The sequence below is a fragment of the Lithobates pipiens genome, unplaced genomic scaffold, assembly GCF_037356315.1.
Source record: "Lithobates pipiens isolate NorthernLeopardFrog02 unplaced genomic scaffold, aLitPip1_a1.2 Scaffold_18, whole genome shotgun sequence".
Classification (NCBI taxonomy): domain Eukaryota; kingdom Metazoa; phylum Chordata; class Amphibia; order Anura; family Ranidae; genus Lithobates; species Lithobates pipiens.
The window spans coordinates 549,664,533-549,689,227 of record NW_027507758.1 but is presented as its reverse complement, the minus strand read 5'-3'; the positions used below and the strand labels follow the sequence as shown (position 1 = coordinate 549,689,227).

Genomic DNA, 24,695 nt, shown 5'->3' with positions numbered 1-24,695 from the left:
TCAACTATTTACAATGCTTTCATTGTTTCTTTACACATACATTATATTTTAATCACTTCCAATGTGTCATTGAACTTGCTAGAAAATTTGATTACTGCAGGATAGTCAATTACCTAGCAAAATCCACTTTCTCCTTGTATGTCATAGCCCTCTCCTCCCTACATATTCTTTTATGCCAGGGGAGGAGGGAAATACTATAGAGCAGGGTCATTAAATGGCGGACCACAGTCCGGAACCAGACCGAGTGACAGTCCTGTCCAGACTGCAGCCATGCCACTGTCACAGCTCAGTGTCCTCCACTGTACTTCCCACCTGGCCACCAATGTCATCCTAACAGTGGGCAGGGGCAGGAGGAGCTGCAGATCAGGACTGAGGGGTGGGAGCTGCCCAAGTTATTATATTAACAAGTGGGTGATTACCCAACTTTTTAATTAATATTAAAAGACTCAAGCTCTCAGGCCCAATCTGAAGCTCCTCTCGCCCTTGCCTGCTGTGGGGATGACATCAGTGGCTGGGCTGGAGGCCAGGGAGAGGACACCCCAGGGTGATTATTGCCTCTGACCTGCCAAATGGACCATAGGACTGTGCAGAGGAGGCTTGCATACAAAAGGGCTCTGTGTTGTGTTAGGGGCACTGTGTTGTGTTAAGGGGGGCTGTGTTGTGTTAAGGGGGGGCTGTGTGTTGTGTTAAGGGGGGGCTGTGTGTTGTGTTAAGGGGGGGCTGTGTGTTGTGTTAAGGGGGGGCTGTGTGTTGTGTTAAGGGGCACTGCAATGTAAACGGGAACAGTGTTGTGAAGGGGAACTGAGGACACTGCTTTAAAGAGGGGACTGTGATGTAAAGGGGACTAGGATGTGAAAAGTACCCTGAAGACGATGATGTATGTCCAGACCTCCGTAAATTTTAACTTAAGACCCATGCTATAGAGTGTCACTTGAGTGAAAGCTCTGATTCTGCTGGGGCTGCTGATATCACATCCAAGATATCAAAGACCTGCAGCAATAGTACTCTGAAGATAATGATGTATGGGGGCCTTAATGTGCTATAGTGTTAACGAGATTCGGACCTCTGTCGAAAGAATATTTTGTTGACCGGACCTCCGTAAATTTTAATTTAAGACCCATGCTATAGAATGTCACTTGAGTGACAGCTCTGAGTCTGCTGGGGCTGCTGATATCACATCCAAGATATTGATTATCTGCGGCATTCTCAGGCCTTTTGGATATCTATACAAAGGAGGCCTTTACAAGTATATTACATGCATATAATATGTTAAATACAAATTTAAACTTATGGGAAGTACTTTTTCTTCAAATGAATGGCTGGTTGACAATGTCTCTTTAAGAAGCATGAGATAGGTGTGAAGTATAGTGTACAGGGGCTCCAGCTGATGACAACAAAACAACAGAAGGGACAATCAAAGGATGCTAGGGTGAATTATCCACGCAGTGGCACTTAATCAGAGTTTAGGTTCAAGCTAGCTTGTGACCAGATTCCACTATTAAGAAAAAAGAAAAAAAGAATATGCAGACAAAGTGCAAAGAGAAAAGGTCAGAGTGTAGGACAACCAAACTCAGTATAAAGCCCCATGCACAGTTATGAATGGGGCCGTTAGGGATTACATGCAGGGAACCCAGCTGGAGTTCTTGGTGATTAGCTGCAGGCAGTGAGGCCATTGAAAGTAATGGGAGGCTGACAGCGCCCGCAGCTAATCATGGCTGCTAGCATGTAATCAGTTTATGGATGGAGGATTGGTAGATGAATGCAATTTTGCATCCTCAATTCACAGAGCACTTTTCATTCATGCAAGCTATAGTACAAAAGGTATAAATGAAGGAGGGGAGTGGAAAGTGGATAGTTGGTACTGATGACAAGTTCCTGTTACAAGTCCAGAACTCCTATTAACCCAAGCAGCACCTAAAGAGGATAGCAGCTGGGGTATGGGGGAATCATAGAGGATTTGGGATTTCAACTAGGATGGTTAGCATTTGTACAAGGGAATTGTCTAATTAAAGATAAGTACCATCCCTTGTGCTAATCTTTTTAAAAAAAATAGATTTTACATGCTAAAATAGAAGAGTTGTTAGAGCAGAAGTGTAACAGTCCTACTGAAGTTGGAGTACCACTAGTCCAAATTTTGTGTTTGCAGCTAGTCTGTAGCCAGTCTATGTGCTAGTTGGTGTAATTTTCTGCATTTGTTGGGTTTCTCTTAAGCCTAGAGCATTATTTGCTTCTGCCCATCATTGGGGCATGCGTTTCAGCAGATACAGCAACAAGATACAAGGTTCTGGATTATGAATATTTATTTCAGGAAGGTTTAATGCCAGTGTTGTGGGATCGGGTAGGAGACAAATATTTGAGGAGCCTTTTTAGAAGGGTCTCTGCCTCCCATGCATTGCTAGAAGTGGAAGTCCACTGTGAGAAAACTTTTTGCCTCTGAGGCAATCTGACTTGGGAGGCCTAATCGCCTTCAGTATCTTGTCCCAGAGAATTGGAAATGGGCCTATGATATGGCCTAAAAGACAGTAAGGTGACTAGAAAAGGAGCGTACCATTCAAAAGACTCCTCAGTCAATTGCTGGTATAGATAAATGCATATTGAAAAATTGGTGGTCTTGGCTTAAAGGCACACCCTTGACCAATGAGATTGGACTGAAGTTATTTTTATTGGAGTAGAGGGATTTTTGCTGCTGTTTTTGTATCCTTTAAACATCTCTTCCCTGCAGACTGAGCTAATACAACTGTAAGTAAAGACTGACCACATGACAGCAGGATTATGGTCATTTGGTTGCCCAGTGGCAGGTCTGAGAGTGTTTTGGAGCAATTGTTGGACAGATCAGCAATAGCAAGGGTAGCAGAGTCTGTTAAACGCAGCTTGTTAGGGGTTTGTTATTATTGACTGAATCCTGGCACTATATGAACAGGATTCATATAGTGCCAACAGTTTGTGCAGCACTTTACAATGTGAGGGCAGACAGTACAGTTACAATACCACTCAATGTAGGTAGATTTAGAGGGCCCTGCTCATTAGAGCTTACTAACTAAAAGGGAAGGCCAAGTGATACAAAAGATAATAACTGTGGGGGCTGAACTGATATAGAAAATAAAAATATAGTTGCTGGGTGGAGGCAAGATAGGCTTCTCTGAAGAGCAAGGTTTTCAGGGATTGCCTAAAAGTGGGCAGAATAGGAGATAGCCAGACTGATTGGGGTAGGGAATTCCAGAGGATGGGAGAGGCTCGGAAGCAGTCTTGGAGGAGAGCAAGGGAGGAGGTGATGAGGAATCTAGAGAGTAGGAGGCCTTGGGGGGAATGTAAAGAACTGCTTGGTTGTTATTTTAGTGATGTAGCTGGGAGCCAAGTTGTGGATGGCTTTGCAAGTTGTTGATTTGCTACACAAGTAAAATACTTTAGTGTCTTGGGTTTGAACTCATGCAGGAACTTGCTGCACAACCCTACAGTTTGAAAAGATATCATTGTTCATGGCTAAATGATTGTCTGATGGGCAAGGCATCATTACAGTTCATAGAAAAATGTCAGTTCGCCTAGTGAACAATGTAGAGCAGTCTGCAACATATGTTTGTATCACTTCAGTCAAGTCAGTGCTTTCTGTGGAATGAGATCACTCCAATAATACCTAGAATTACCATATAAATTGAATATGCCTGTAGAGGAGACGTGTGTCTTAAACACCCTGGGCCATAATATCTTAGTTCGTAACTGAAAAATTGCCTTTAATATCCTCTAATCATGTCTGCATACAATGTTATTTTGAAGATTCTTACTTTCAGTCATTTCACGAATGAGATTATCGCTTGAAAGTGCGCTGCCCCACAGTCCTGCAGAATAACAAAAAAATCCTTCTGTATTATTCATCCTTTTGGTTTACATAGATCACTACATCAATTTAACTGGCATGGTGTATAGCTGTGGACATATGCTGTATCATTTTCATATTTGTTAGGAACAGCGTTTGAGAAAACCATCACAAACCTATTAAACTCAAAATGATCATCTGATGAAAAATGCATAGGCTAAGATTGCATTCTGTGAAAAGTGTGTTGGTCAATAGACCCAGATAAATGGGCAGTTAAAGTTATGAGCAGTTCTCATATCTTCTAGTAGAAACGAAAGTTGGCCATAGATGGAGCGATTTTCTTTCCTGCCACCACGGGTTGCAGGGAAGTAAATCTCTTGATTCCCCCATCAACACAGTCAGTGTTGACGGAGCTATTGTGTTCTACCTGCAGGGAGGCACGGAGAGCCATCCCGGTTAGTAGAAAACACAGTGATTATTGCTAGCGGCTTGCTAGAAAAGGACAATAGAAACACTCAGAAGGTGAAGATGGCGAGGCCAAGCTGTTTGCTCATATGTTATAAGGTTTTTATTTGTTAATATTGTAGACAAGTAACAATAATTTAACTCAAACCTCCTAAAAAGCCCATAACACCAACACCTGCCATTGGTACAGGAAATGAGGGGAAAAAAAAATCTCCTTATAGTCTATATAAAGCTAAAACGTGTGTGTGAGGTTTTCCTCACTTTTGTTCTGATGAAAACTCATTATTTTTGGATTTCTCCTTGCTTACTGTCTCAGTGACAATGGTCACTAGGACAAATAGAGGGATGAAATTATCCCCAGTAAAGATGAGACTTTGACAAAGTCTTGTCAAAACTTGACAAATAGCTTAACCTTATCCTACTCTACCTAAAACCAAAAAAAAGGCCTTTACATACACTTACAGTGACATTGTTTTTTGTTTTTAGTTGGAGCTCACGCTTGAGTAGTTTTAGCATGTTGCAGTCCTTGTTGTGGGTTCCCTTATCTCAAGCACTCCTTGATATATGTACATTTACAACATATTATCACTACTCCTTATATGTGTACAAATCCCTTAGGTGTTTAAAAACTTGGCAAGATCAATTTTTTTCATCAAGAAATGTACTTGTTAAAGCTGTAAAATTATGAGGAATTGGCTCATAACACTTACCGATCACCTCATGTACATATACGTCGGCAGTTTGAAGATGGATATCTCAGTAACGGCAGAAGTTGCTGCCACAACCGAGGTATCCATCTTTAGAGCCAGTGGTTCTGTTTATGATAATGGTGATCTCTGCGGCGGATACACCGCAAGATCATCGTTATCGGCGACAGGAGAGGGGCCCCCCTCTCCCGCTCCCTCCGCCGCTTACCGGAGCCGTCGGTAGCGGCAGAGGCAATCGGGTCCTTCAAGTTGCTGGGTATGGACACGAGAGAGGCTAAGATGGCCCCCACCGTCTCTATACCATAGCAGGGCGAAAGCGACATCAAAACGTCACTTCATGCCCATACTTCTTGAAAGGCACATTTTTCTGTTGTAATTTTTTCAAATGACAAATTATTTATTTATTTTTTATTTTTTCATTTAAATCCAAATATGAGCTCTGAGGACTTTTTGACCCCAGATCTCATATTTCAGGTGACCTGTCATGCTTTTTTTCTATTACAAGGGATGTTTACTTTCCTTGTAATAGGAATAAAAGTGACCCATTTTTTTAAAAAACTGTGAAAAAATAAATAAAATCAAGTAAAATAAATAAGAATTTTTTAATTTTTTTAAAGTGCCCCCTCCCGACGAGCTTGCGCGCAAAAGCAAATGCATACGTGAGTAGCGCTCGCATATGAAAACAGTGGTCAAACTATACATGTGAGGTATTGCCACGATTAGTAGAGCGAGAGCAATAAAATTCTAGCCCTGGAACTCCTCTGTAACACAAAACATGCAACCTGTAGAATCTTTTAAATGTCGCCTACGGAGATTTTTGAGGGTAAATTTTTGACACCATTCCACGAGCGGACGCAATTTTGAAGCATGACATGCTGGGTATCAATTTACCCGGTGTAGCATTATCTTTCACAGTATAAAAAAAATGGACTAACTTTACTGATGTCTTATTTTTTTATTCAAAAAAGTGATTTTTTTTCCCCAAAAAAAGTGCACTTGTAAGACCGCTGTGCAAATACAGTGTAAAAAAAAAGTATTGCAGTGACCACCATGTTATTCTCTAGGGTGTTAGAAAAAAAAAAACAATATATATATTGTTTGGGGGTTCTAATTCATTTTCTAGCAAAAAAACCTGTTTTAAACATGTAAACACCAAAATCTCAAAACGAGGCTAGTCCTTAAGTGGTTAAATAAGGCATTAAAGCGGTTCTTCACCCTAAAGGGGAAGTTCCGCTAATCTGATCCCTCCCCCCCTCCGGTGCCACAATCGGCACCTTTCAGGGGGGAGGGGGGGTGCAGTTACCTGGATAATCCAGGTAACTGCACCCACTTCCGGCCAGACCGCCGCAGACCCCCGCAGACGCTCCGCCCCCCCTCCCCGTTGTGTTCTGGGAAACACACAGTTCCCAGAGACACAGCGGGGGACCATAAGAGATGCGCAGCGCGACTCGCGCATGCGCAGTAGGGAACCGGGCAGTGAAGCCGTCATGCTTCACTTCCCGATTCCCTGACAGAGGATGGCAGCGGTGGCAGCGATCGCTCGTCATCTGCCGCCGACATCGCTGGAACCTGGGACAGGTAAGTGTGATTTTATTAAAAGTCAGCAGCTGCAATATTAGTAGCTGCTGGCTTTTAATATTTTTTTTTTTTAGGTGCAGCTCCTCTTTAAGTAGAAGTACTCCCTGAAAGTTCTGGACACATAACAAAGATTTAGAGTCAGTAGCATAAAGTAGAAATGCAAAATCCTGTATCAACCAATGGTACATTTGCTTTCCTTACCAATATTGTCCAGAGAAGATCAAAAGTGCAAACCAGCTTTCTGCACATTAATTGCACATCTTTTCTGCTTTATTATTTAGCAATGTCCCTCCGAGCTTACCATTAAGATAAGACAAGTCCTTCTCAGGCTGTTTCTTTAATAAACGTCCAGCTTCAAACTTACTTCCTAAAAACTCAGTCTTCACAAAACATTTGTAAGCAGGAAATCCACACATGTGTGGAGTAAACTCAAACCAAGTTCCTGAAATTAGAATATTTTCTTCAGTTATTGTCCATTCAGAGATTTAGTATTTTAAAAAATGTGTTTTTCTTTTTTTTTTTACCTTGTAATCTTACTACTAGTTAGTGACAACATGCTGCATTTCAGTTAAAAGTTTTACTACCTTTCTTTTCAATGATAGCTATAGCTAGCCTATACCACTAACCTAACATGTGTAGCTTTAGTCAACACTATGGTAATCATGCATAATTCTACAGAGTGGCCTGGAATACTTACCTTGCCACCAAATCTCTCTGAATTATTCTTCTCTGTGCTGAAGGTCATATGACCAAAGCCAAGGTTTCAGTCACTGGGGAAAGCGCTTAATACAGGAGCATTCAAAATCTGGTGCAACTCTGCATAGCTGCCAATCAGCTTCTAGGTTTTATTGCCAAAGATTAATTGAACAAGCTGAAATTAGAAGCTCATTGGCTAACATGCACAGCTGCACCAGTTTTAGTAAATCTCTGCATGGTGTCCATCAAATGGGCTTGGGAGGCTGATGTTCATGCAGCACCTACCGATCAGTTGTTCTGCCTGAACAGTGGGCTTGATTTACTAAAACTGGAGAGTGCAAAATCTGGTGCAGCTGTGCATAGAAACCGATCAGCTTCCAGGTTTTATTGTCAACATAATTGAACAAGCTGAAGTTAGAAGCTGATTGGCTACCATGCATAGCTGCACCAGATTTTGCATTTTCAAGTTTAACCACTTAACAACCACCCATTGGCGATTAACGGCTTCAGGGCGGTTGTTTAACTCTGAGAGGCCGTTAATTAATGGCCTCCCAGAATTCTGCTCTCGCGCGCCCCCTGGGACGCGCACACGAGATCATCACGGATCACGCTTTACCACGTTTACCGCGCTTTACCACCTGATCGCTTCGTCAAATGACGGAGTGATCACTTGTAAACAAACCGGCGTCATCTTATGACGCCGGTTCCTCCCTCCCACTCTCTGTACCGATCGGTACAGCGGAGGGGAAAGAGATCGATGTCAGCAGCGATGTGGGCTGCATCTGCAGTGCCCACATCGCTGCTCACCGAATTTAACCCCTCAATTCCCTGCCAATACTCTGCAATACCCTGCAATACTCTGCAGTACCCTGCCATTACTCTGCAGTACCCCCCCATTACTCTGCAGTACCCTGCCATTACTCTGCAGTACCCTGCCATTACTCTGCAGTACCCTGCCATTACTCTGCAGTACCCCCAAAACTCTGCAGTACCCGCCATTACTCTGCAGTACCCCGCCATTACTCTGCAGTACCCTGCCATTACTCTGCAGTACCTCCCAATACTCTGCAGTACCTCCCAATACTCTGCAGTACCCCCCAATACTCTGCAGTACCCGCCATTACTCTGCAGTACCTGCCATTACTCTGCAGTACCCGCCATTACTCTTCAGTACCCCCCCATTACTCTTCAGTACCCCCCCATTACTCTTCAGTACCCCCCCATTACTCTGCAGTACCCTGCCATTACTCTGCAGTACCCCCCAATACTCTGCAGTACCCCCCAATACTCTGCAATACCCCCCAATACTCTACAATACCCCCCAATACTCTACAATACCCCCCAATACTCTGCAGTACCCGCCAATACCCCGCCAATACCCCACCAATACTCTGCAATACCCTGCCATAAATTGCCATACCCAGCCATACTCGGTGATACCCTGCAATACCCAGCCATAGACGCCCCCCCACCCCTCACTGCCCTCCGGTGCTTCTACCAACTCGCAGTACGATCAAAGCCAGAATCTTTTTTTTATTTTTTTATTTTTTTATTTCAGGCTTCCCAGCCTAGAGGTGAGATGTGGGGTCATATTGACCTCCAGATTTCACTGTAAAGAGGACCTGTCACCCCATATTCCTATTACAAGGGATGTTTACATTCCTTGTAATAGGAATAAAAGTGATCAAAAATTTATTTTTGGGGAAAAAAATGTCAAACTAAAAATAAATAAAGTAAAATGAACAATAAAAAAAAAAAAAAAATTTAAAGTGCCCCTGTCCCCATGTGCTCGCATGCAGAAGCGAACGCATACGTAAGCCCCGCCCACATATGAAAACGGTGTTCAAACCACACATGTGAGGTATCGCCGCGAACGTTAGAGCGAGAGCAATAATTCTAGCCCTAGACCTCCTCTGCAACTCAAAACATGTAACCATTAAAAACAAATTAAAGCGTCGCCTATGGGGATTTTTTAAGTAGCGGCGTTTGGCGCCATTCCACGGGCATGTGCAATTTTGAAGAGTGACATGTTCGATATCTATTTACTCAGCATAACTTCATCTTTCACTTTATGCAAAAATTGGGCTAACTTTACTGTTTTTTTTTGTTTTTTTTAAGCACAAAACTGTTTTTTCCCCCAAACAAACACGTTCGAAAAATTGCTGCGCAAATACTGTGTGAGATAAAAAATTTGCAACGACCACCATTGTATTCTCCAGGGTCTTTGCTAAAAAAAATATATAATGTTTTGGGGTTCTCTGTAATTATCTAGCAAATAAATGATGATTTTTACATGTAGGAGAGAAATGTCAGAATTGTCCTGGGTGCTCCAGAACGCCTGATGGCGCTCCCTGCATGTTGGACCTCTGTATGTGGCCACACTGTGTAAAAGTCTCACACATGTGGTATCGCCGTACTCGGGAGTAATAGCAGAATGTGTTTTGAGGTGTAATTTGTGGTATGCATATGCTGTGTGTGAGAAATAAACTGATAATATGACAATTTTGTGGAAAAATAAAAAAAGGAAAAAAAAATCTTGATTTTGCAAAGAATTGCGGGAAAAAATTACAACTTCAAAAAACTCATCATGCCTCTTACTAAATACATTGGAATGTCTTCTTTCCAAAAAGGGGTCATTTGGGGGGTATTTGTACTTTTCTGGCATGTTAGGGTCTCAAGAATTGAAATAGGCCGTCAGTCCTTCAGGTGTGATCAATTTTCAGATATTGGCACCATAGCTTGTGGACTCTATAACTTTCACAAAGACCAAATAATATCCACCAATTTGTACTTATTTTTTACCAAAGATATGTAGTAGTATAAATTTTGGCCAAAATTTATGAAGAAAAAATTACTAATCTGCTAAATTTTATAACAGAAACCAAGAAAAATTCATTTTTTCGCAGAATTTTCTGTCTTTTTTCTTTTATAGCACAAAAAAAAAAAAAAAACTGAGAGGTGATTAAATACCACCAAAAGAGAGCTCTATTTGTGTGAAAAAAAGGACAACAATTTCATATAGGTCCAGTGTTGCATGACTGAGTAATTGTCATTCAAAATGTGAGAGCACCAAAAGCTGAAAATTGGTCTGGTTATTAAGGGTGTTTAAGTGCCCAGTGGTTAAGTAAATCAACCCCAGTGTTCTTCTTATCATCACTGGGTCATTTCCCCATTCCTGTGGGTGGTCCCTGCTTTGTGGAGTGCTGCCTAACTGGAATCAGTTAAAGCGGAGGTCCACCCTAAAATGGACCTTCCGCTCATCGGAATCCTCCTCCCCTCCGGCGCCACAATTGGCACCTTTCAGGGGGGTGCAGTTACCTGGATAATCCAGGTAACTGCACCCACTTCCGGGATAGCTCTCTGCGGAAAGGGGCGTAGATTACGCCCCTTTCCGCAAGTGCTCGCCCCCTTCCGCAAGTGCCCCGCTGCCTGCTGGGAAACACACAGATCCCAGAGGCAGCGGGGACCGTCCTTATTGCGAAGCGCAACTCGCGCATGCGCAGTAGGGAACCGGGAAATGAAGCCGAAAGGCTCCACTTCCTGATTCCCATACCCAAGATGGCGGCGGCAGCACCCGAGTGTCGATCTAGAGATCGGCTTCGGGGGCTGACATCGCGGGCGCGCTGGACAGGTAAGTGTCACTATTTTAAAAGTCAGCAGCTGCAGTATTTGTAGCTGCTGGCTTTTAAAAAAAAAAAAAACGCGGAGTCCCGGTGGACTCCCGCTTTAACTAACTTTACTGATGTTGCAAATAAACCTTTGCAAAAGTGAGGAAATTGTATCCAATTGTGGAATGGGGAGAAAAGATTAAACAGGAAGGATATTTTTTTTCATAGGTCTGTTAAAACTACAGCAGATAAAAGTCAGTTCACCGTGCTAGCTGTGCTGTGTGACAGATCTGTGTAAATTTCAGAAAAGGAGAGATCAAAATATACATCCTAGATGCAATTTAACTAAGTTCAGTTTCAATATCTTTGCTGCTTTTATTCTTTACTAGCAATTTATATTTGGCACAATCACCTTCTTCTTTTTCAATAGCAGAGTAGACTGGATATGGGTTTACCCCATTCTCACACCCAACCTTATGATTCGACAGATTTCTTTCATGTATCTGAAGGAAGAGAGACATGCATAATAGAAAAAATAACTGTAATAAGTAAGTATACTAGGTAGTGTCTTTTTAGGTTAAATTGCTTTTATTAAGATATTTAAAGAATTGCAACAGGTGGTTCCCGAGATTTAGACATATGTCCGTTAATGGGTTCCTGAAGAAGAACATGATTCAAGTCATGGGTCATGAGTGAAACTAACAAGCTGATAAACACACACAAAAAATAGGTACTAGACAAGCACCACCATAAGAAAACTCATTACAAAACAACACGTGATAAGGAAAGACTCAAGACTCAGACCAAATGTAGATGATAGCCAAAAGTGCCAGGCATGAATTAGAATGTCAACGGACACATAACTTCAAGCCAGAACAAAGATTAGATAGTAGTTGGGCATGAAGCTACCATCACAAAACCTACCTCATCAAAGATCACCATTTATGCAAATGTCACCTAAATATACATGTATATGCCAATAGAGAGGTAAGAAAGGACAGTGAGTGACATTCCTGCCCTGGTATTGACTTAAAAATGCAGGAAAGCAATGGCAATGTGTGTGAAAATCCAACAGAGTTGATTCTTCTCCTGAGAGCTATCTTTACATGTTGGGGAGTACACATAGACATGCAACTGTCTCTCTATCTGACTGCAAGAAATCAAACTGGCTGACAATCTTCTGTCTGTGGACTCCACTTTGAGATATGCTAAGGGGTTGCTGACTCTAATTACACCTCTAAATGAGCGGTAAACGGTAAGCAGGGTATAAAGCAAATGAGAGAGGTAATCATTATCAAAGAAAAAAGGGTTCCTTCTCTAGCATCCAGCCAAACAATAAGAAGCTGGCTTACATATCTTTGATACTGCTTGTTCTGCCTCTAAAATGAAATTCATTATGTTTGTTCTCCCCGGAATAAATTTACTGTTTTACAGAAACTAGAAACTGTTTAGCTTTAATAAGAACTCGCATCCCTCATTCTGAAAAAAGGAAACAGGTTCATCCTGGGAGCCCAGACTCCATATAAAATAGAACTATAGGCAAAACATTTTTATTTCATTTTGGAAAGAGTAAGGGATGATCATAACCACCACCAGTTAATTTTTTTGACATCTGTGTCCCCTTGGGGAGAATTCCCTTTACTTTCTGTCCAATAGCGAAAACAGGAAGTGAGAGAGATCCCTGAAATTTAAGGGAATACCTAGGGGATTTCCTCCCTATTACTTTGCTGGGGACAACCCAAAATTTGTGATTTTCCTTTATATTCACTTTCAATGATAATGGTAAACAGGACAAAAAGAGAGAGCAAATCTCCCTAACGGGGCACAGAAAAAAAAATGGACAGGTGTTCTAATCCACCTCAAATCTGTCCAAAACTAAATAAAAGTTTTGTCTTTAGTTATACTTTAAGGAGACTTTAACTGAAGGAGAAAAAAACAGCCATTATATCTTCAGCACATGTTGTGGACGAAACGCTCATCCCCTACATTGCTGGTGAGCATGATTATTGCCATCTGCAGCCTAGTCATTTCATTGTGTTTTTTATGTTTCATACATTGTATGTTTTTCTAGTCCATTTTTCTCACTAGTGTTCACCCACCCTCTTTTGTTAATAAAGCTTTAAGATAACATTCAGTTTGGCTTATTGCTGAATAGGAGGGTTTAGCTGCATGAGTTACACACAGAGAAATGTGTAGCGAGTACAGAACACTGCTCCTAGGTCCTGTGCTTCTCTCATTCCACATGGGTGCCAGCATACCTCCAAATGCCATCACTTGCCCTCATAACATGTATGTCAGGTCACCTCAAGGAGAGGTGACAGATGCACACCGTAGGGATCAGGAGAGCACCGCAAGGTTGTGGACCCTACAGCTGACTGCTGCGGACTGGAGACAGATCCCACCGGGGTTAGAGCGTAAGATTCCCTGGGGCGCGGAGTCTAAGAGCCAGCAGGTGTTCACCAGAACCTCTAGTAGTGAGGATGGACTTGGCTGCAACTGGCTCCCCCAGGGTCCCCCAGCTCACACCCACAGTAGGCGACAGGAGGATAGGGATGGTGAGGGACAAAGCCAAGGTCGGGGCCACCAGCAGACAGGAATAGTCAGGGACACGCCAAAAGGTCAGGATCACAGGCAAACAGGGATAGTCAAGGACATGCCAAAGTCAGTAACGGAACAACAGAGCACACGGCAGGTAACAGGAAGCTAAACACACAAAGGAATACACAATGGTTATAACTTATAACATGTGAAGCCATGCACAGCTTTCCTCTTCTGCCTCAGGCGGCTAAAGATCTAGAGCCCGGAAAGAAGACTGTGTTAACACGGAAACCACAAAGGGGAAGCCGCAGGGGAGGAGCTGTATCAGAGGAGTCGTGACCATGGTGAATGTGGACCTGGGGGGGGGGGGGGGTTATTTGCACCACCTCAAAATTTTTAGCACCAGCTGCCACTATCCAAGATTATGCCTCATTACGGGGCTCAATGCATCAGGGCAGTACATAAGACAAGCAGTGTGCAGCTTCATGTTTTGCATGCTAGACTAAAGATTAACTATGCAAATGTAAACATCCTTCTGGGTACATTATGACTTGTACTTACTTCATTAGTCATCCAGTAAACAACCACATAGGCCCACAAATCAGTCAGTGAGAATACTTCTTCCAAAAATGCCTTCTCTAACTTCTCCCATGACTTGTCCCAGTCCCATGTCGATTGTAGCCGATCATATAACTGACTCTCCATTTCTTCCATGCATGAAAAGTCTGACCACTTTTCATTGTTATATAATGATGCCATACACCTGAAAGGTTTGAAGTCAGATATTTGATGTTTATTTATATTTATTTTATTATAAAATTTATACTTTGATTTGTTTTAATGGGGTTGGGGGTGCAAATTACAGGGCTAACACACAAAACCTGTTTCACTGACCTGGAAAAATCATACAACCAAAGAGAGTCTAAAAATCCTGCACTCTTGAATTGTATTATTTTAGATCAATGCCATAGTAAAACAAGAATAAGTTTGACAGATTTTTATTTTGTATTTATTTTTCTTTATTTTTAAGGAAGCTGAATAGTTTTTATTTGTTTTTAACACCAGAAGCCCCTTGCTAAATGCTTTCTTGGTGTTCAACAAGTTCAACAAATACTAAGTAGGTGCAATGGTTGTACATACCATGTTGATCCAGATGTTCCAGAAACGTATGTGACAACATCTAGAAGCTTCAGTTCAGACAGCTTAGACAGGGTACCCAGAAAAGCATTCATGGCACGTAGTCCACCCCCAGACCCCAGCACTGCAATTACAGGGGGATCAAAATTCTAAAGAAAAACAAAAATAAAGAACCTCAGTACAGGCTGGTCTAAAATAATACGCTAAAGCAAGAGAAAGTACAAAAGAAGCTTGAGGCACTTGTTCACATTTATGCCCTCACCTGTGGTAAGGATGAATTACTATGCAGGTCCAGTACTGAAAGTACTGTACAGTAAAGTACTGTAGTAAAAAACTGTATTTGCAGTACTGTGCAAATGTTTTAGGCAGGTGTGAAGAAATGCTGTAACGTAAGAATGCTTTCAAAATGATATATTTGAATTGTTGATTTTTATCAATTCATAAAATACAAAGTGAGCAGAAGAAACATGTAAATCAAAACAATATTTAGTGTGACTACCCTTTGGCTTCAAACCAGCAACAGTTCTCACACACTTTTCACACTTGCACAAAGTCAGGGATTTTGTAGGATTAGAGTAAGGTGTATGATTAACCAATTATACCACGCAGGTGTTAATGATCATCAATTTCATATGTACAGTAGGTCGAAATATGCTAATTAAATGAAACAGAAACTGCTGCATAGGAGGCTTAAAACTGGGTGCAGAACAGCCAAACTCTGCTACTAAGCTGAGGTTGTGGAAGATCCTTTCATATCACAGGTCATACACCATGGCAAGACTGAGCCCGGGAACAAGACACAAGGTAGTTATACTGCATCAGAAAGGTTTCTCCCAAGCAAAAATTTCAAAGCAGACTGGGGTTTCAAGATTTGCTGTTCAAGCTCTTTTAAAAAAGCACAAAGAAACGGGCAATGTTGAGGAACATAGACACAGTGGTCTGCCAAGATAACTTGATGTAGCAGATGAAAGACACATCATTCTTATTTTCCTTTTGACATCAGAAGATGTCCAACATCGCCATCAGTACAAAACAAGTGGAAACCAATGGGACCCAGGTACACTCACCTCTGTCTGGAAAAGTCTGGCTACAAGTAGCCTTAATGGAAGAATTGCAGCTAAAAAGCCACATCTCTTATTTCGAAATAAGGCTAAATGACTCAAATAAGCACGAAAAGTTATGAACTGTGGTGCAGAAAAATGGCAGCAGGTGCTTTGGACTAATATTTGACTGTAGGAGGAGGCAGTTTGTTCGCAGTGAAGCATGGTAGAGGTTCCTTGCAAGTTTGGGGCTACATTTCTGAAAATGGAGTTTGAGATTTGGTCAGGATCAATGGTGTCCTCAATGCTGATAAATACAGAAATACAGGCAGATATTTATCCATCATACCATACCATCCAATGGGCATGTGATTGGCCCCAAATTTTTCTGCAGCAGAACAACCACAATGACCCCAAACATACAGGCAATGTCATTAAGAACTATCTTCAGCATAAAGAAAAACAAGGAGCCCTGGAAGTTATGGTTTGGACCCCACAGAGCCCTGACCTCAACATCATAGAGTCTGTCTGGGATTACAGTACATGAAGAGACAGAAGGATTTGAGGCAGCCTACATCCGCAGAAGATCCATAGTTGGTTCTCCAAGAACAACCTACCTGCCGAGTTCCTTCAAAAACTGTGTGCAAGTATACCTAAAATAATTAATGCTGTTTTGAAGGCAAAGGGTGGTCACACCAAATATTTATTTAATTTGGATTTCTCTTTTGTTCTTTACTTTCCATTTTGTTAATTGATAAAAAAAGAACTATTAACACTTTAATTTCTGAAAGCATTCTTAATTTACAGCATTTTTTCACACCTGCCCAAAACTTTTTCACAGTAGTCTAGGTTTCCAAACATCTGTTCTCTGCTATCCACCCTAAACAATATATTTCTACAATACCATCTCTTTGGTGTCAAGGAATACAGCCAACTTTCTAGTAAGAATTTTTATTCACAGAGACTATCACATGCAACATCCCAGTTGTACAGTTGTTTAAGGTGGGGGACTCTAAAGGAAGGCCTACACTTATGGCTGAATATGATAATCAGTCAGGGATAGTTTCATCTGAGGTGGAATGGAAGAAATGTTTCTTGTTGCCTCACCCTCTTTCTATACAATCTTATTTCTAAAAATGAAGGTAGGAAAGAGTTATTTAACCACTTGAGACCCGCGCTATAGCTGAATGACGGCTACAGCGCGGATCTCCTTTTCCGGGGCTACGTCTATTGACGTAGTCCCGTGCACGAGCAGCCTGCGCGCCCCCTGAGGGGCGCACGCGGCGCGCTCTGTGATCGGCGAGTCTATGAGACTCGCCTGATCACCGATCAGAGCAAGGGGTCGATCCCGACCCCTTATCACGTGATCAGCTGTCAGCCAATGACAGCTGATCATGTGATATAACGGAGCCGGTAATCGGCTATTATTCCTCCTCGCGCTGACAGCGCGAGGAGAAAAAAAAAGAGCCGATCACCGGCGGCCGTGATCGGGACATCAGTCCCGATCACGGCCCACCTGCCCCCTGCCAGTACCCACCTGCCCCCTCATCAATAAAGATGATTAAAAAATAAGTGCCCCTCGTCAGTGCCACCCAGCAGTGCCCATAGTGCCACCCAGCAGTGCCCACAGTGCCACCCAGCAGTGCCCACAATCTGCCTCAACAAAGGTGCTGCACCCCAGTGCCACATATCCGTGCCCATCAGTGTCATCTACCAGTGCCCAGCAGTGCCGCCCATCAGTGCCCAGCAGTGCCACCTATCAGTGCCCATCAGTCCCATCTATCAGTGGTACCTATCAATGCCCCTTAGTGCCACCCATCCGTGCCACCCATCCGTGCCATCTTATCTGTGCCCATCTTTGCCCATCAGTGCCGCCTTATCTGTGTCCATCGGTGCCGCCTTATCTGTGCCTATTAGTGCCGCCTTAACTATGCCTATCAGTGCCCACCAGTGCAGCCTATCAGTGCCCACCAATGCAGCCTATCAGTGCCCACCAATGCAGCCTATCAGTGCCGCCTCATCAGCGCACTTCAATGAAGGAGAAAAATGACCTGTTTGCAAAATTTTATAACAAACTATTAAACATGATTTTTTTTTTTTTGCATCTTTTTTTGTTTGTTTAGCAAAAAATAAAACTCCCAGCTGTAATTAAATACCACCAAAAGAAAGCTCTATTTGTGGGAAAAAAATGATAAAAATTTAATTTGGGTACAGTGTTGTATGCCCGCGCAATTGTCATTCAAAGTGCATCAGCGCTGAAAGCTGAAAATTGGTCTGGGACTGAGAGGGGTTTAAGTGCCCAGTAAGCAAGTGGTTAAAAACTAGAGTGGTAATCTTACATCATGCAAAGGAAACAAAAACTCCTTTATTAACAGTCATAAAAAATATGTTTAGGGGAAAGTCTGTTGAGAGTTTGATTGATTGATTTAGGGGAGGCACAGTGGTGTAGTGGGTAGCACTCTCACCTAGCAGTAAAAAGGGTCGCTGGTTCAAATCCCAACCACAACACTACCCGCCTGGAGTTTCCATGTTCTCCCTGTGTGGGTTTACTTTGGGTACTCTAGTTTCCTCCCACACTCCAAAGACATGTTGGTAGATTAATTGGCTTCTGTCCAAAATTGGCCCTAGTATATGAATGAGAACCTTGGATTCTGGGTTCCTTGAGGGTAGGGACTGATGTGAGTGTGCGATGTACAGGGATTGGTTCAATTTTAGACACTCACTCAGGATGGAATGGTGTCTTTATTCAACCTTACAAACTATGTAACTATCATTTAAATGCTGGTAAATAATACAATACAATTCTGTGTGTTAGTTCAATTTTGATCTATTCTTCGCTGCATCTGTGAAAATTGCAGGCAGACTGGTTCACCCCTCCCAACCCGCTTTTCTTGTAAAGACGGTACTTAATTATTAATATTTACCTTAATGCGTTTGCTCAGATTAGAGAAGAAAATAAGGGTAAAAAAAATGAAAAGCAACAGTACAAAAAAGCAATACATAAAACTAAACTACCTTAAATACTAAACAAATAAATAAAATACACCCTCTAGTTAAATTATTGGACACCCTCTCTGTGTTTTTTATCTGAAAATAATTAAATCAGTTTCTTTTAATTACATGTAAAAACAGTTTGTTTTTTTTGGTTTGTGAGTGTGTCAATAATATTTTCCCAGCTCTCAATACAATGTTTCTAAAGAAAAAAAGAGTAGAGAAAGCACATTTCACCTATGTGGACCAATACATCTGCTTTAGCAAAATTTTAATTTTCTGATGGTGAAATGAAGTAATTTTGCAGCAAAATAAATTATGCTGAAATCACTTGGATCATTCCCACTGATAAAGACACTTACCTCTGCAGAATCCATGCCCTGGGATAAAAGGTTCTTAGCTATTATTCTCTTCCTTGCTTGGACAGATAATTTTTCCCCTTCAGATCTGTTCGGTGTAAATGTAGTGAGTCATGCAAAAAAATACAGTATCGCAAACAAAAGTATTTGAAGCTTTTCCTGACAAAGCGCACTTCACTTCATACAGGGACAATTTTTCCTTTGCTGATACCATTTTCAACATTTTTACTGAAGCAAGGAAAGCGTAAGTTGGTATTTGCATGGTTTGAATCACTCATAGATGACCTTGAAACATATATTTTTCAAGTTAAAGTGCATGCAAAAGTATTTCTACTGTCTCACATTATTCACAATGCTATCTTGACAATGTAGTTATCTGATCACCTGTGTCCACAACACACTCTGCCTTCTGTCCTATTCCCTGTGTCCACCCAGTCCAACACTCCAACTTCTGCCTGCAATGGGATAATATAACATATACCTGTGATACGGGGTTCTACTGGTATTGCGAAGCAGTTTTCAAACAGTGGGCGCTCTCCCCCCCTTCCTGAACCCCCCTTTTCTCCTCCTTCCTCTTTCTTCTCTCTCCCCCCTTCTCTCCCCTCTACCCCCACTTCCTATCTCCAACCCCTCCATCTTTCCCATCCCTCCCCCCTGAGTCACCCTCTCTTTCTTCACTCTCTCTTTCTGTCACCCAGCCTCTACCCCCCTTCTTTTTTATGTGCAGAAAAGCATATGTAATTTAAATGTTATTTCTTTTAATTATCCTTTGTCCTGAGGTTTAAGTGTGTCTGTGAAAGTTTCACTTGTGGCACAGTAATAGGGAATATTTTGTGGGTACTGTGGCATAGGTGTGCAGTGTATACAGTAACTTGGCTTTGGTTCTGTTTAATCTCCCCTCTTTAAGCCCCTCTTACTGTTTGTTAGGTTTAACCTGATTATGACCGCCAGTTGTCACTGCACACTATGGGGGTTATTTACGAAAGGCAAATCCACTTTGCACTAAAAGTGCACTTGGAAGTAAAGTCACTGTAGATCTGAGGGGGACATGCAAGGAAAATAAAAAACAGCATTTTAGCTTGCACATGATTGGATGGTAAAATCAGCAGAGCTTCCCCTCATTTCAGATCTATCCCTCAGATTTACAGCGACTGCACTTCCAAACGCACTTGTAGTGCAAAGTGGATTTGCCTTTCGTAAATAACCCCCATTGTGTGCTACAGAACTTGTTTTGCTCCTCCATCCTAAGGATCCCCGGGTCTTTCATAATCCTAGTCATGTTCACATTCTGCCATGCTGTTTTGACTTTTTATTTGTAAAGCCAGGCAAATTATTTATGTTTTCAACAGCGCAACCCTTTTAAAATGTGTAAACCGTGTATACCACATAAATACTGTAAAGAAATCTTTATTTTACAAATAAGTATTCAATACCTGTTAAAACCTGGTGTAACACCCTGTTTAAAACTGAATGGGGCAGTCAATTAAAGCTGAAGGGTGGGGGTATAGAAGGAGTGAGGGAGGGAACAAGAACAGGGGAATGAAGAAAGAGAAAGGAGGAGTGAGAAAAATATGCATTTTCTATAAAATTAATAGTAAGTGATGTACACCTTGTAAATCACGGGATATTACATACTTCAATAAATTGAAATAATAATAATAGTTACTCACTGTGAAGAGGAGCAGAAGGTAATATCAGGACATTTCTGTAGGTAAATAAAAGACAAGGCTGGTGTTTATAAGTAATCTTGTAAAGCACACACACACACACCAATGAACAAAATTGAGTTTTTAGGGTAAACTATATGCCATCTACTGCTTTGGACCCCCTCAGTACAAATACATATTTAATTCAAACTGTAGTACACTGTGCCCACTGACTGGAAATCTGATTGTGTAACTGTGGAAATGTAATATTTAGCAAGATGGCAGCATAAGCATTTGTGGTAGTCAGTAGCCCTCGGTTCTAGTAGTTGGTGGCTGTTTATTGTGTCTCTCGGGTGAGTAATGCCCAGACTGTGTTGGACAGACAGACCCTGATCAATATTCTAGGCGGCTGTGTGGGACTCACTGTGGGGGTGGACATTCTTGGTGCGACTGCAGCTCTGGGTGTACTTTGCCAGGGATTATGGTTGTGAGCACTGGATGCCCTGGAGTTTAAGGAAGAGCAAAATAGGAGTCCAGGGAGATGTAGTGCCAGCTGATCTGGAGAGTGGTGAGCAGTGCTCTGAGTGTGGAACAATTCGAAAGCTGGGCAGGGAATCAGTGTGGCTACAGGCTATGGAACCAGGGAAGGAGGAGGAAAGCAGCAGCTGTTATGAGTGAAATAGATAACCAGCGGACTGGATCTAGTCTGAAGGTGCCAAAGAAAGATACGTGGGTTGGGGGGCCAAAGTGCCAGCCAGTCAAATAAGGCTGAGCAGAAGCCAGGACAGGGTTTGCAAGAGCAGGGGAGGTGGGAGTTGAGATGCGTCAGACCCAGGAATAGAGGAAAAAAAGCTGGACTGAGAGTAAGGCTCAGATGATTTGGACCTAAACTTACATCACTGCCAAAATGTGTGATTCCTGAAGGGAAAGATAGAGGAGCTACAAATTTATATTATGGTGAAAAAAACGTCTGCGCTGCTATGTGAATAATTGAAGCTCCAGCTTAATATATCAGTGAACAGCTGCAACCATGGATTAGTGAACACTAAAAACAAAATAGCAAATATACAGTATCTCACAAAAGTGAGTACACCCCTCACATTTTTGTAAATATTTTATTATATTTTTTCCTGTGACAACACAGCCATTAAAGAGGAAGTAAACTCTCCCACTCTGATGCTTCTTTTCATTTAGTCCATTATAATAAGTAATTATCAGACTATAACAACTGTAATCCAGCCCAAATCGCATATTACTTACTGTTTAAAGAAACTTTAAAAAACTTTTTTCCAGGGGTTAGGCAGCACCATCTTAAGTATTGTTTTCTAAATCCACAGTGGAGTGTATTTCTGCCCTTACATTGAGCACTTCCTGTACTGTTAACCAAGCCTCCTTCTCAATCCAACGTTTCTATGGCAAACCTGCTTCCCTGTTCATAGCTTACTTGTTTATTTCATAGTATTTACTTGTGCCGATGTCTAATGTTTCCCTTTGTCAGACTTATCAGCTTCAGCTGATAAGACTGCAGTAATTGCCAAGTTTAGACTGTATGTGAGGTCACATGGTCACATTGTGTGTAGGAGGAAGCTCTGAGTGATTAGTAGAGTTCAGTGTTGTGCCGTAGGAAGTCCTGATAACAGATAGATAAGATATAGAGAGTGTGCCTTAAATCAGGGGAGATCTGGGCATGCTCAGTGACTTCATTCTACAGAACAACAAGGATTACAACAATACTAAGCAAGTAAGGAGATATCTACAAGCAGTGTTCATTAGGGTTTTTTTATGCTGATTTACATGGGACAAAGTTGTGGGGGAGGGTTTACAACAACTTTAATGTCTAAACCATTGGCAACAAAAGTGAGTACACCCCTAGATGAAAATGTCCAAATTAGGCCTAAAGTGACAATATTTTGTGTGGCTATCATTATTTTCCAGCACTGCCTTAACCCTCTTGGGCATGGAGTTCATCAGAGCTTCACAGGTTGCCACTGGTGTCCTCTTCCACTCCTCCATGATGACATCACGGAGCTGGTGAATGTTAGAGACCTTGCGCTCCTCCACCTTCTGTTTGAGGATACCCCACAGATGCTCAATAGGGTTTAGGTCTGGAGACATGCTTGGCCAGTCCATCACCTTTACCCTCAGCTTCATTAGCAAGGCAGTAGTCATCTTGGAGGTGTGTGTTGGGGTCATTATCATGTCGGAAAACTGCCCTGCAGCCCAGTCTCTGAAGGGAGGGGATCATGCTCTGCTTCAGTATGTCACAGTACATGTTGACATTCATGGTTCCCTCAATGAACTGTAGGTCCCCAGTGCCGGTAGCACTCATGCAACCCCAGACCATGACACAAATCATATGTGATATGTGCATACATCTAGTAATAACATACCATATAAAAAAATGTATAGGCTGTGTATAACACCCACTTTACATACAAAAAAACATAAATTGCGCCCATACAGTGTATGATGTCAGATACTAAACAAAAAAAGAAAGCTGAAACCTATATAAATGTCCAAAGAAAATGATTGTGATATTCAAACGAATATGTGCAGATCCTCCTTTAACCAAAGAATCCCCTCTGCTAATAGCTGTGTCAGAGTGATCCCTTAAAGTTTGAGCAAATAGCCACCACCAGCCACCAATATGAGTGAAATGGCCGCTCACCTCAAAATATGACCTAAGACGGTCAGAAAACACATTTTCTGTGTATATATATATATATGTATATATATATATATATATATATATATATATATATATATATATATATATATATATATATATATAATCTTCAAAGTTATGCAAACTTCCCCCCGATATGATCTGTCGCACCAACGATCCCCCTGCTGGAGCTAGCAGGATCCATGGCTCATGCTTCCAGTTTAACTCAAAATATACAAGGGAGAACTCATAGAGCAATTTTGCTACACAAATCACTTCTTTTATTTAAATAAAAATTGTAAATAGGGATGAGCCGAACACCCCCCGGTTCGGTTCGCACCAGAACTTTCGAACGGACCCCAAATTCGTACGAACTTTAGAACCCCATTGAAGTCTATGGGACTCGAACGTTCGAAATGAAAAGTGCTAATTTTAACGGCTAATATGCAAGATACTGTCCTAAAAAGGGTTTGGGGACCTGGCTCCTGCCCCAGGGGACATGGGTCAATGCCTAAAATGTTTTTAAAAATGGCCGTTTTGGCGGGAGCACTGATTTTAATGACGATTAAAGTGAAAAAAAAAAGTGAAATATTCCTTTAAATATGCCTGGGGGGTGTCTGTAGTATGCCTGTGAAGTGCCACGTGTTTCCCGTGTTTAGAACAGTCCCTGCACAAAATGACATTAAACGGAAATAACATCATTGAAAACTGCTTGCGGTTTTAATGTTATATCTGGTTCCTGCAATATGGTTGAAAATCATTGAGAAAAATGGCATGGGTAGCCCATTACCAGCCCCTTTGGGTCTTGTATGCATACTAAGGGGAACCCCTTACCCGTATTATAAAAAGGAAATGCGTGTGGCCCCCAGGCCCTATATACTCAGAACAGCAGTATACAGGCGGTGCAAACAAGACAGGGACTGTGTAGGTTTGTTGTGTTAAGTTGAATCTGTTTGTAATTTTCAACTGGTACATTTTTAAAGTGTAGCTCCAGTCAAAAAAACTATTTTTAAGCTTTTTGGAAAATATAGGGAAGGGTTATCACCCCTGTATAATTTGTTTTGTCGTCCATCTTTTTTCATCTCACTTGCTGTTGTCTCCTTCCGTTTGCAAGTAGGAGATGTTTGTAAGTTGGATGTTTGAAAGTAGGGGCCTGCCCTATATGCTCTGCAGAAATGGCGGAACAAGGTGTTGGTTTTGCCACAACATTGTAAGCCCTCAAAGTGACTTTTGGTGGGCGCTGGAGCACCCTGCTGTGAACGATTATATCAAGAATTGTAATTAGATGCCATTGTTGAACAGTGGTAAAAAAATTGACCTTTGGTGGTTGTGGTGCTGGTGCCACAACACTATAAGTCCTCACAGTTACTCTGGGTGGGCACAGGAACGGGCCCTCCTGTGAAATATTATATTAAGAATTGTAATTACATGTCCCTGTTAAACAGGGGCAGAAA

General features: G+C 41.8%; 1 protein-coding gene across 2 annotated transcripts in view; it reads right to left on the bottom strand.

Annotated features, from left to right (window-relative positions):
• The window catches only part of LOC143988934 (cytosolic phospholipase A2 gamma-like), an 84,161-nt gene that overhangs the window by 46,584 nt on the left and 12,882 nt on the right, over positions 1-24,695 (bottom strand). For both annotated transcript variants that reach the window (XM_077488871.1, XM_077488872.1), the window contains exons 2-8: positions 20,601-20,635; positions 18,934-19,018; positions 14,544-14,689; positions 13,965-14,166; positions 11,278-11,368; positions 6,863-7,003; positions 3,780-3,833 (exon numbers count right to left, since the gene is read on the bottom strand). In XM_077488871.1, the coding sequence (XP_077344997.1) occupies positions 3,780-3,833; positions 6,863-7,003; positions 11,278-11,368; positions 13,965-14,166; positions 14,544-14,689; positions 18,934-19,018; positions 20,601-20,635 (754 nt within the window). The remainder of the gene's footprint in view (positions 1-3,779; positions 3,834-6,862; positions 7,004-11,277; positions 11,369-13,964; positions 14,167-14,543; positions 14,690-18,933; positions 19,019-20,600; positions 20,636-24,695) is intronic.